The sequence below is a fragment of the Sinocyclocheilus grahami genome, unplaced genomic scaffold (genome assembly GCF_001515645.1).
Source record: "Sinocyclocheilus grahami isolate Dianchi unplaced genomic scaffold, SAMN03320097.WGS_v1.1 scaffold916.1, whole genome shotgun sequence".
Taxonomy (NCBI): domain Eukaryota; kingdom Metazoa; phylum Chordata; class Actinopteri; order Cypriniformes; family Cyprinidae; genus Sinocyclocheilus; species Sinocyclocheilus grahami.
The window spans coordinates 123,698-137,067 of NW_015506095.1; the positions used below are offsets into that span (position 1 = coordinate 123,698).

The 13,370-nt window shown below is 35.6% G+C and overlaps 1 protein-coding gene across 1 annotated transcript; it reads left to right on the forward strand.

The window, feature by feature from the left end:
• The first annotated feature begins 1,410 nt into the window (after positions 1-1,410).
• Positions 1,411-13,175, forward strand: apmap (adipocyte plasma membrane associated protein). Its single transcript, XM_016249215.1, has 9 exons — positions 1,411-1,701; positions 2,196-2,312; positions 3,419-3,534; positions 3,879-3,971; positions 6,695-6,811; positions 7,045-7,219; positions 7,571-7,705; positions 9,314-9,506; positions 12,174-13,175. Exons 1-9 carry the CDS (start codon positions 1,610-1,612, stop codon positions 12,381-12,383), a joined length of 1,248 nt encoding a protein of 415 aa, XP_016104701.1. The 5' UTR covers positions 1,411-1,609; the 3' UTR covers positions 12,384-13,175.
• The last annotated feature ends 195 nt before the right edge of the window (positions 13,176-13,370 follow it).

Sequence of the window (13,370 nt, forward strand, 5' to 3'; positions counted from 1 at the left end):
TCGTACATGAACAGACTTTAGACCTTTGACACGAAGGAAGGACTTGCTTACATGTGCTTGCTGTTTGGTGGCATGCAGGAATTTAATGGAATTAGGCATCCTCGATTGTTTCCTATGTGCACATTGATTTCAAAATTATTTCATTTTTTACAAATATGGAGCAGATAGAGTACCTTAAGTATTGTCTGAGAAGTGTCGAGCCTGAAAGAATGAGCTAGTATCTGTAAGGAGAGACAATACTCATTTAATACATAGCTTTATTAAATCTCAACATCTAGTCAAAAACGCACATGTCTTATGCTGGTTACTTGGGCTCCACTTGGAATGTGAACCTCCCGGAGAGCTATGATCCTGTTATCTGCTAAATAATGGCGTATGTCAGCACTCGTAACACATCTTTTACATTTGCATGTGATTTGCATGTCAGCAAAAAAAAAAGTGCAAATATTCAAAGCCATATTCAAAACTGCCTTGTGCTGTCTGCTGCTCTCTGGTTTCAGAACAGTGGCCAAAAGGCAAAGCTAATCACTTTTCAGTAATTTAGGATGCTTTTCCAATTTCCAAAACAAAGATGGTTACAAAAAGGCAGACGAAAGAGATTCTACAGCAAATCTGTTCACGTTGCCATGGCAACACCAGGATGCTGACCGCTGCATTTCAGACAGATTATCATCAAAATTAGACCAACCATTGAGATCAAGCCTCTTGAGGGCAATCCAGACTGCAGCACCATAAACCATAACATGATATAAAAGCGTATTTTTCATAATTAAAGTCAAAATTAAAAAAGGTTTATTCATTACACTTTTTGGTGTGAAAGGGCTTTTACATTTGCTATAAATAGAACTTCTTATATTAAAAACAATCAAGCCCTGATTATATTTAAAAAGTAACGCACAAGTAACGTAACGCATTACTTTCCATAAAAAGTAACTAAGTAGCGTAATTAGTTACTTTTTTAGGGAGTAACGCAATATTGTAATGCATTACTTTTAAAAGTAACTTTCCCCAACACTGGTTATAATGCGATATCGTTTTCCTTAAAAGTTTGTGTTTGCTTGTTTGTTTATTAGCACCAAATTACGCTGTGTGAGCTATCTTATAGTCGGTTTGCTAAAAATGTTTGCGCAAGACTTTTAATTTGAAAAATGATTCACACGTCACTGCTGTGGAGTAGAGACGCAAAGTTTGATTCTTTTCCGCGAACCGGTTCTTTTCGGACAGTTCGGCTCATTGAACCGGTTCAACACGCCGATTCATCGGTTCCTGGCGTCACTACGCGTTTCTTTTCTGACAGCTCGGAGCCATGTTGTATTCAAGTCCTCGGTGATACACACGCAGTACTTCGGCTGTGCGTCCTGCATCATCAACCCGGAACTACATTTCGATTCAGTTGTAAACTGAGAACCGGTTCAAACGAACGATTCGTTCAAGAACCGAACATCACTAGTACCGTGGAGGACGCGCTCGAGACTCAACTGCGCTGGATTTGGGATGTAACGTTAGTGAGTAAACGCGTCGTTTGTTGGAGCAGCGTTTATTTAGCCTTATGTTTTACTGAACGTAGCTGTGAAAGAGAGAAAGTCGACACGACAGCAGCAGCAGCAGAATGAATGAGTCCGAAGGACTGCGGTTCAGGAGGTTGAACAGACCTCAGATAATTACAGATGAAGCCCATGAACCGCAGTACAAAACCACAAGGTAAGACCGCTTCGGGAAAACATTCATATCTGACCCTGGGCCTCAAAACCGACAAAGAAATAAGCTTTCCGTTGATGTATGGTTTGTTAGGATAGGAACATATTCGGCTGAGATACAACTATTTGAAAATCTGGAGTCTGAGGGTGCAAAACAATCCAAATATTGAGAAAATCACCTTTAAATTTGTCCAAATGAATTCTTAGCAATGCATATCACTAATCAAAAATTAAGTTTTGATACATTAACGTTACGAAATTTACAAAGTATCTTCATGGAACATGGAACTTAATGTCCTAATGATTTTTGGCATATCATTTTGACCCACACTATGTATTGTTGGATATTGCTGCAAATATCCCCCAGCGACTTAAGACTGCTGTTGGGGTCCAGGGTCACATATATGCACTTTTAACTTAATTCAATTTAAACTGAGTAAAATGTGTCCCCTTCAAATGAATATACCTGCCTTGTATGCTGTTGTTTGTGTGTTTCAGCTCTTACAGTGGGAAGGTGTTTCGTGTGACATTACTGACATTAGTGGCTTTCCTGCTCTTCCCACTGCTGGTGGTCGTCTTCCTGGTGGAGTCTCCCATTCAGCCAGAGGTGTTCAGGTGAGCGGTCTGCTCTCATAATGATCTACACCTCGACCATGGACTGCCTTGAAATGGAAAGCACACAAGCCACACGGTATTTCAGATATTCAGGGTTTCCTTGGTCATGAAAAGACCTGGAAATTGAAGGTTATGAAATGTATCAGGCTTTGAAAAGTCATGAAAATATTTATGGGGAGTGTAAATGTTCCAGTTCCACTTTGCTCTACTCGGATAGAAATTACTACATGATTTGTGGAGTAAAGCATGTACAATAGGATATTACTCATGCAGCAGTAAGCGTGAATGTGCCTGTTATGATACAAGAGGGGTTGCATGGAGGATACAGTTGGGACATTGTGTCGTACCGTGTTCCTCTCATACCGTGAGTTATAGTCACTGGTCCTGCTCAGTCTTTTATTGCTAAATGCCAGTTGTATGTCTTATTACAAGACACCAAAAATAACTTCCTGTAAAATTCGGTTGCCAAGCTGGAAATGTTGCAATCCAACATACAGAAAACGATTTTTAGACTAGAGGTAGTTGATATAAATGAAGTTAAACCTACTATGCTGGTTTGAAAAGATGGTGTTACTCTTGAAAATTAAAAAAGAATTTAATTGACATTACAAATAATTGTCTGTACCTCACACAAGACAAGAGGACTTTAGAAGACTTGGCATATGGTACATGAGTTGTTCTGCTAAAGAGCTTCTTTTGTGTTTCACAGAAGACCGAAAGGAATAATATGAGTGAGAGGAAGTGAAGACACAATTTTCATATTTGCATGCACCATTTCTTTAATGCTGATGGGAAACCTCTTTAATAATTCCTTGTCATCCGATCCAATTGATTTCTTTTGGTTCTGATCTGCTGCCCGCAGTGTTCTTGACAAAATCCAGTGTAAATATTCATCTTAAGCCAAGTCCCGAGCTTTAGTTCTGACATGAATAGTTAATAATTGATGCCTCTGCAGTTGATATGTAGGGCATTTCATCTCCTGCAGGCTTCTCGCCTGGGTAAGAACACCCTTCAGTTCAGCACAAACATCTCCTCAACGTCTGAACATGAGTCTTGACGAATGTCTTTCTTTGGGTTTTTTCCCCCCCCTCTTGTTTAATAATTAGTCTCGGTGAACCACCTCTGATGACTGGCTGTTACGAGCCCAACCTAAAACTCAGACAGGCAGAGCGACTGTTCGAGGATGGGCTTATCGGCCCAGAATCCCTTGCTAACATTGGAGGTCAGTATTTACAATGCAATGCAGTCAAAGCGTGACCTTTCACCCAGTTTGTCCCAGCTGTTTGGCAGTGCGCACTGAGGAATAGGACAGGCCAAACTAGATGAAAGTTGAGTTGACTAGGACTGTGTGATTGATTAGGTATTTTTGTATTGCGTGCTTGCACACTCTGACAATATGAAGATCTTAAGATATAAACATATTAAAAACAGAAAGACTTGGAAGACAGAAAGAATGGTTAATTTAGAAAATGTCATAACTAACTAAATATAAATTATTAAAAATATTTATATATGGTATGCATTAATGACCGCATGTAATGTTTCTGAATCATTCTTGTTTTGCAGATGTTTTGTACACTGGGACGGCTGATGGAAAGATCGTTAAAATCGAGGGAAAGAGCATTCATCTGTTAGCAACACTTGGCAAGCCACCATGTGGTAAGAAAACCAGAAATACTGGATTATTTCCTTTGTAATGTGGGATTTCGACATGAGTGACCTTGGTGTTTGAAATGCTGAGGTCCATGGTTTTTGTTGCACAAGCCATGAATCTTTGTAGCTCTTAGGAAACTGTAACATTAATGTTTGTAAAAGAAAACACGTAAATCTCAAATCTGTTCAAATATAAAATTAAATTAATTGCTAATTACTACATTGAAATAAAAATGTAAAGCTTGTACAACTATTAGAAATTGTGAATATAAATAATTGGGAATCACGTAAAAATTTTTTAAATAAAATAAAAACAGTCCACATTTAATTTATCTATTATAACATTTATGTAGTTTTGTTCGCTTGGCTGTTTACTTACAAAAGTCCAAAAAACTAATCAACAACAACAGGTGCGTTGGAAGAACCGAATTAGCCAGATCCTGATTAGCGCGATGATATCGTCTTGGATGTGGATGTAATAAGCGGCGTATGAAGAACGGGCCCCAGGACTTAAAGCATGTTTATTACACATTTTGGTAGACACAACAAATGAATAGAGAAAAAAATATGTATCAATATTCCTATAAAATATTAGATATATCCTCAACAACAGGTGCGTTCCAAGAACCGAATTAGCCAGATCCTGATTAGCGCGATGATATCGTCTTGGATGTGGATGTAATAAGCGGCGTATGAAGAACGGGCCCCAGGACTTAAAGCATGTTTATTACACATTTTGGGAGACACAACAAATGAATAGAGAAAAAATATGTATCAATATTCCTATAAAATATTAGATATTATTATGAAAATATTGCTAATTATTACTCCCATTATTGCACTTATTTGTTCATTCTATGTTGCCCCAAAAACACATTAATATGCTAATTAGATACATTGTATATAATGGAAAAACTTGTTTATGGCCATTTTACACACATTTTGCATAAAGAAATGTTTTTTAAAAAATATCTTTCATAACATAGTTGAGAATCGTCTTTATATAAAGTTTGGTCTAAAAAATGAAAATTAATTTGTGATTAAAACAAAAATCCCACTGTTTTTGCCTTTTCATGTCTATTCATGTCTTTTTATTTCTTAAACAAAGTCCCGATGTCTTCTACAGAGGACATGGCATAACATATGAATAAAATATCATTTTTCAAAAATTTTATTTTTCAAATTTTTTCTTATGCTCTAAACAATGTAATGACATAAAAAATACTAAATTCACAAAACTACTTTTTCCTGGTAGTCAGGAGGATATAAAGCTTGAAGCATCAGAATCGGCCTCAGTATCGGCTGGTCACCATGACAAGAAATCGGTACTCCGTATCGGCTGCAAAAATCCTGATCGGAGCATCCCTAATTTATATATGCTGAAATTATGACCACCATATGAATTATAACTGGTGTGTGTGTGTGTGTGCATATATAAAATAAAAATGATATATTAAAATGATAAAAATCTATATTTTATTTATTAGCCATTGCTTATTTAAAATTTAATTTTTATATTATTTATATATTGTGTATATACTGTTATAGTATTTATTCATATTTTGACTAATTTAATGTTTTCCACTCACATACAAGCGCGCACACACACACACACACACACATATATATATATATATATATATATATATATATAGTTTTGTTTATTTATTTTGTTTATTTCACTATATAAAGTTTGGTCTAAAAAATGAAAATTAATTTGTGATTAAAACAAAAATCCCACTGTTTTTGCCTTTTCATGTCTATTCATGTCTTTTTATTTCTTAAAAAAACAAAGTCCCGATGTCTTCTACAGAGGACATGGCATAACATATGAATAAAATATCATTTTTCAAAAATTTTATTTTTCAAATTTTTTCTTATGCTCTAAACAATGTAATGACATAAAAAATACTAAATTCACAAAACTACTTTTTCCTGGTAGTCAGGAGGATATAAAGCTTGAAGCATCAGAATCGGCCTCAGTATCGGCTGGTCACCATGACAAGAAATCGGTACTCCGTATCGGCTGCAAAAATCCTGATCGGAGCATCCCTAATTTATATATGCTGAAATTATGACCACCATATGAATTATAACTGGTGTGTGTGTGTGTGCATATATAAAATAAAAATGATATATTAAAATTATAAAAATCTATATTTTATTTATTAGCCATTGCTTATTTAAAATTTTATTTTTATTTAATTTTTATATTATTTATATATTGTGTATATACTGTTATAGTATTTATTCATATTTTGACTAATTTAATGTTTTCCACTCACATACAAGCGCGCACACACACACACACACACACATATATATATATATATATATATATATATATATAGTTTTGTTTATTTATTTTGTTTATTTCACTGGTGCATTACATCTGAAAGTGTAGAGTATAGTATTATGAAAATATGAAAGTGTAGTTTTATGGCAGTAGGAGAGGCATCTGATACAGTGGATATGCTCGTTCCTTTAGCCTGGCTGTGTTGTAAACTGCTGACACAGTGAAAACAAACACAAAATGTGCTTAGAATTTTAATTGTTGACTAGCTCAAGCATTTTGTTCCATCAGACGCATAAAGTTATTTAACAACAGTAGATTTATATAATAATTGCCTTGTGTTGATTCGTTGTCACTAATTAAAATAATTCCAATATCAAATGCTAGTATCATTAGTGTTGGATATCCATCAAGTGGCTTGTTTCCTGATTCAAAGGCTCTCGAGAGCATGAACACACTTGTGGACGTCCTCTGGGAATCCGTGTGGGGCCCAACGGCACCTTGTTTGTAGCTGATGCCTATTTGGGACTGTTTGAGGTCAATCCTGTCACAGGTAAGGAAAGGGAATCCACATATTCTGCTTTAAAGTCACTACTCATTGCACAAATTCTGTCATTATTCATTCACCTGCATGTGTTTTTTTTTTCTTCTTTTTTTCCCCAATGGAACACATTTGGAAGAATTGAGGCATCTTTACACCAGTCATCCATCAATAGTTCATAGTGTCCACATTTGTCTTTCTCCAAAAAAAAAAAAAATTATTCTCTGTCTCTTTTTGGCTTTTAGGTGAGGTAAAATCTCTGGTGAGTACAGGGAAGATGATAGGTGGTCGCCGTCTGGGCTTTGTCAATGATCTGGATGTAACTCAGGATGGGAAAAAGCTGTACTTCATTGACTCCAGCAGCAGATGGCAGCGCAGAGACTTCATGCACCTGATCATGGAAGCCACGGCAGATGGACGGTAACTGGGACATGAAAAATGCACTGGCACATCTGATTTTCACGGGTTTTTGCACTTTACAGCTTTATTATTTGGAACATTGTGCATTGTATGAATCACTGATTGTTTTCATAGGAAATGATGTTTTCGTACTGTGACTGATGCTGCTCATGTGGTTGTTTCAGTGTTCTTGAGTATGATATAGAGTGTAACTGGGACATGAAAAATGCACTGGCACATCTGATTTTCACGGGTTTTTGCACTTTACAGCTTTATTATTTGGAACATTGTGCATTGTATGAATCACTGATTGTTTTCATAGGGAATGATGTTTTCGTGCTGTGACTGATGCTGCTCATGTGGTTGTTTCAGTGTTCTTGAGTATGATATAGAGACTAAGGAAGTGACTGTGATGATGGAGAACCTGAGGTTTCCAAACGGCATCCAGCTCTTCCCTGATGAGGAGTCTGTTCTGGTGGCTGAAACCACAATGGCCAGAATAAGGAGGTGATGCTCACTGAACTGTTTACATTCGGTTACTTACATTTACATTTAGTCATTTTGCAGACGCTTTTATCCAAAGCGACTTACAATTGGGGAATACATAATGCGATTCTTCTTAAAGAGGCCAACAGACACAGGAAGTGCTCGTAATACCAAGTTTCAGGCATTTGTTCGAATAAGTACAAGCTAAGCGAAGGAATAAATTAATTTTTTTTATAATTTTACTCAAAACATAGGATGTTATTATCCCAGAACTATTAAATTGGTTAAAAATACAGTAAAAACTGAAATATTGTGAAATTTTATCACAATTTAAAAGAAACGTTTTCTATTTAAGAAATTTCAAGAAACATATTTTATTAGTGAAAACATGTTGAAAACAACTGAAGCATCCAGTTCAGCAATTGAAAACTGCGTTATAATTTTTGGGACCTGTGATAATTTATTATTGTTCTTTGATAAAAAGAAAGTAAAAAAAAATATAGATTTTTTTTCCCCCTAATATTATAAATGTCTATACTGTCACTTTTGATCAATTTAATGTATCCTTGTAGAATTGAAAAAATTGTGGAATAAATTAATTTATTTTTCTTTTTGTTTTGTTTTTTATCAATCTTACTCCAAACTTTTGAATAGTAGTTTATCATGGTTTCCACAAAAATATTAATAAGCAGTACAACTGTTTTAAACATTTATAATAATAAATGTTTCTTGGGCAGCAAGTCAGCATATTAGAATGATTTCTGAAGCATCATGTGACACTGAAGACTGGAGTAATGATGCTGAAATTTCAGCTTTGCATCACAGGAATAAATTACGTTTTACAATTTATTCAAATAGAAAACAGTTATTTTAAATTGTAATACTTCTCAACATTTCTGATTTTACTGTATTTTGAATCAAATAAATGCAGCCTTGGGGAGCATAAGATACTTATGATACCACAAGCATCAAAAAATCCCCCCAAACTTTTGAACACTAGTGTATTTCCATCCCTCAAGGCAAGAGATGCTCAGGTTTGCTTTCTAATACAAGTCTGACGAATACATTGCTGTTCTGTGCATCAGTAAACTCTGATCATCCAGTGTAATTTGAAACATTCTGTTCCTGCTTTTGGGCTGATTTGTTGTCAGTCCTCCCGTCACTTCTTTATCGCCTCTCACAGCTGACTTCTTGAATTAGGTAGTGCTCATTCACTGCTCTTGATGTCTGCTCGAGGCACAGGCCGCTCTCCTTACCTGGGTAAATGATGAGTGCATGCAGTTGCCAAGGCAACAGTCTCCATCATTAAGCTTCCTGTGTGGAGAGATGCATAGCATGTTTCTCTTACTAAAGCGAGTGTGGTCTCAGTGCCGCAGAAGCTCTAATATTAATGTACTGTAAGCCCGTGCTCATCTGGGATGGTCTGGTTGAATCAGGAGTTTTATGTTGACTCTGGCTCTTCTCATAGATTAACTGAGGGTTGCTGATGAATTGGAACCAAAATTGTTACGTTGCAAATAACTCCAATGTTGATTAGTCTCAAAAAAACAAACACAGACTGATTTATGGGTTTAGCTGAAATATTAGTTTATCACTGCTGCATATTGAATATTTGCTTTCTGTTGACAGAGTTCACGTGTCTGGTCTTAATAAAGGAGGTATGGATACATTTATAGACAACCTTCCGGGATTTCCTGACAACATTCGACGCAGTTCTTCGGGTGGATACTGGGTTGCCATGTCCGCTGTGCGACCCAACCCTGGCTTCTCCATGCTTGACTTCCTGTCTCAAAGACCCTGGTTAAAGAAGCTCATATTTAAGGTATAGTTATGAATGATTATTATTTGATTTTTCCAAATTTTTAAAAACATTGCTATTTAAATCTATAAAATATTGATAGTTTTATTTAAATATTTTACTATTTTTTTTATATAACAGTAAAATAACAAATAAATAGACAATTATACAGTAGATGTTTATTAAAATTGTTTAAAGTTGTAGTAAATGTAACAGCAAAATACAAATATCACTTTTCAAATTGACAAAAATGGATTTAGATTTTTTTTTTAAATTTAGTTAAATGTAACCGTGAAATAAATCATATTTCAACAAGACAAATAAATAGACGTTTATAGTTGTTTATTTAAATTGTTTAAAATGTAGTTAAATGTTTAGAACAGTAGAATAATAGATAACAGTAAAATAAAATGCATGCATTTTTAAATAGAGAGCCAAATCAAAATGTACAGCCATTTATTTTAATTGTTTAACAATGTAGTTAAAAGTAACGGTAAAATAATATATAATAATAAATAAATAAATCACTTCAAATGAACAAATAAATAGACATTTATAGCTGTTTATTTCAGCTGTTTAAAATGCAGCAAAATTAATCACTTTTCAAATAGACAAATAAATACTGTGCCATGAAAAGGTTTTTGCCCTCTTCCTGTTTTTTTTTATTTATTTTTAAACCCATACTTAAAAGATTCAGATCATCAAACCAATTTTAATATTACACAAAGATAACCCGAGTAAATGCAAAATGCAGTTTTGAAATGATGTCATTTATTAAGGGACAAATGCTGTCCGAACCTGCCTGGCACTACGTGAAAAAGTAATTGCCCCCTAAATCTAAGCGTTTGCGATAACTGGCAACGAGTCTTTCACATCGCTGTGGAGGAATTTTGGCCCACTCTTCTTTGCGGAATTGTTTTCATTCAGCCACATTGGAGGGTTTTTGAGCATGAATGGACTGTTTAAGGTCATGCCACAGCATCTCACTCAGATTTAAGTCTGGACTTTGAACACTGACCTTAATTGAGGCAAGTGAGGGCTGCAGTTCTTTAGATGTTGTTCTGGGTTCTTTTTAGGGATGCACGATATTATCGGACCAATATCAGAATCGGCCGATGATGGCTTTAAATGCAAATATCGGCATTGCCGGATATGAAAAATTATGCCAATATCTTGCCGATAAGAGGAATACAGTACATTAACTCACATGTGCTCAAGGTGTGCTAGTGATTAGATCACGTCAGCAGTGTGGCTCATTCTTGAAGCAAAGTTTTTCCTGAATGATGATTAGATTCACTGTTTTGGATCGCTGCATTTAAACTGAGAATGCACATACAGAATGAGGCGTTCGGTGTATGCTAGAGTAAACAGTAATGGCACGTGCAGCGGCAGCCTCTCCCAGGTCCTAAAGCCCGTTCGGTAATGAATTTTAATTCTGTAGGGGGCACTGTTGGCCTACTTCTAATAAAATGAAAGCAAAATACACAAATAATATTTAGACTGTTTCTGATCAAATAAAGCAGTAATTGATGCCATAAAATCATGAGTATGTTTTGATTTAAAAACAAATTATGAGCTCTAAAAGATTTTCAGAATTTTTTACTTTTGCTTTAGATTTTCAAATCTTCAATGTACATTATAAAATAAATTTATTGTTGTTTATTTAATTCTAACAAATAAGTTCTTGTTAAAAACGAACCAAAATTAAAAATAATTATATATCGGCTATCGGCCAAAATGAGTTGAAAATTATCGGCATATTGGATATCGGCAAAAATCCAATATCGTGCATCCCTAGTTCTTTTATGACCTCTTGGATGAGTCGTTGTTGCGCTCTTGGAGTAATTTTGGCCGGCCGGCAACTCCTGGGAAGGTTCACCATTGTTCCAAGTTTTCTCAATTTGTGGATAATGGCTCTGACCATGGTTCGCTGGAGTCCCAAAGCCTTAGAAATGGCTTTATAACCCTTTCCAGACTGATACATGTCAACTATACATGTTTCTCATCTGCTCTTGAATTTCTTTAGATCGCGGCATGATGTGTTGCTCTTTAAGCATGCTTCACTTTGTCAGACAGGTTCTATTTAAGTGATTTCTTGATTCAGCAGGTCTGGCAGTAATCAGGCCGGTGTGTGGCTTGTCAAATGTAACTCAGCTTTCTAAAATAATGTGGTTAATCACAGTTCTTTCATGATTTAACAGGAGGGGGCAATTAATTTTTCACATAGGGCCAGGTAGGTTTGGACAACTTTTTTGTACCTTAATAAATGAAATCATTATTTCAAAACTGCATTTTGTATTTACTTGCATTAACTTTGTGTAATATTAAAATTGGTTTGATGATTTGAATCTAAGTGTGACAAATATGCAAAAAAATCAAAAAACAGGAAGGGGGCAAAAACCTTTTCATGGCACTGTATACATTTGTAAAGTCAATGTTCATTTAAATTGTTTAAAATGTAGTTAAACGTAACAGTAAAATAACATTTACATAATGTTTCAAACTGACATTCATGCAGTAGATGTTTCAGTCGTTTGTGTTAAATGTAATAGTAAAATAAATGTCTGTCTATTTGTCATTTTGAAATGTGATTTATACAGTCAATGTTTATTTAAAGTGTTTTTACACATTTCCACTGCATATATATATTACTAAAATGAATGTGCTTCTCCACGTTTTGTGTGCTTTCAGCTCTTCAGTCAAGATACTCTGTTGAAGTTCGTGCCGCGCTACAGTCTGGTGGTGGAGCTGCAGGACGGAGGGACGTGCGTGCGCAGCTTCCACGACCCACACGGCATGGTGGCGGCCTACATCAGCGAGGCGCACGAGTACAACGGCTACCTGTACCTGGGCTCCTTCCGCTCGCCGTATCTGTGCAAGCTGGATCTGAGCAAAGTGTGAAACACATCACGAGCCTAACAGATGCTCCACTCGAGTCATTTCACCCTGGCTTCCAAACTAACAGATTTCCAAGCAGTTAACATTGGCAAACATCAACAACACTTATTAACATCTTCCATATTACAGTCAACACTGAACAAACATGGTCCCTTCATTTGATCACCATTCTCTTCATTTAGCTCTGACAGACGCCTCTATTTTTGTTCCATTAACCCATGTGGGCAACTTTCTTTTTTTAGCGTAATAAGCTCTCTGGCAGGCTGTTTTTTAAATTAAAAGATGTGCCATTACTATTTTTGTTTCTCCCCCTTTTGACAGAAATGATGCCATTTCTGTACTTGTTTTATTTGCACTGAATATCGTCTGGCTCTTAAAATAGAGCTGCCAACATCTGTGATACGAAACAGGTCGACTGGTAAAAACAATAATAATTTCTGTGGGTGGCAGCATAGAGATGCTGTTTGGGGGAAATGAAAGGGTTTTTTCATTTCATTATGAATCTCCTGAAACACACAGCTATAATTATCTCTGGCTTAAAAAATATTTTGGTTTATTTTTAATTGAGTGGTTAAATGTATTAATTTTGTTCTTATGCATCATCATCATTATTTGTTATATGTTGCTGAAATGAGATAAATGCTGCTGGCTTTATAATATTTACCACATCTTTACACAAGTATCTGTGTGTTCATATTTAAATGATGTCTATAAGAATTGTCAGCAATAATGTCATATACAGAAACAGTGGTTCGTTGAGGTGGATTGTGGCCCACTTTGTGGGACAACAGCGAGTAAAAAAAAAAACGTGCTAAATGGAAATAATAAAGTAAATGAATCGGTTACTCTTGCGTAGTTGGGAAAGCAAAATAAATTGGATTAAAGGAATAGTTCACTGAAATTTACTGGAAACTAACCAGCAGGACGTCCAAGATGTAGCTGAGCTTGTTTCTTCATCAGATCTGGAGAAATGTAGCATTGCATCACTTG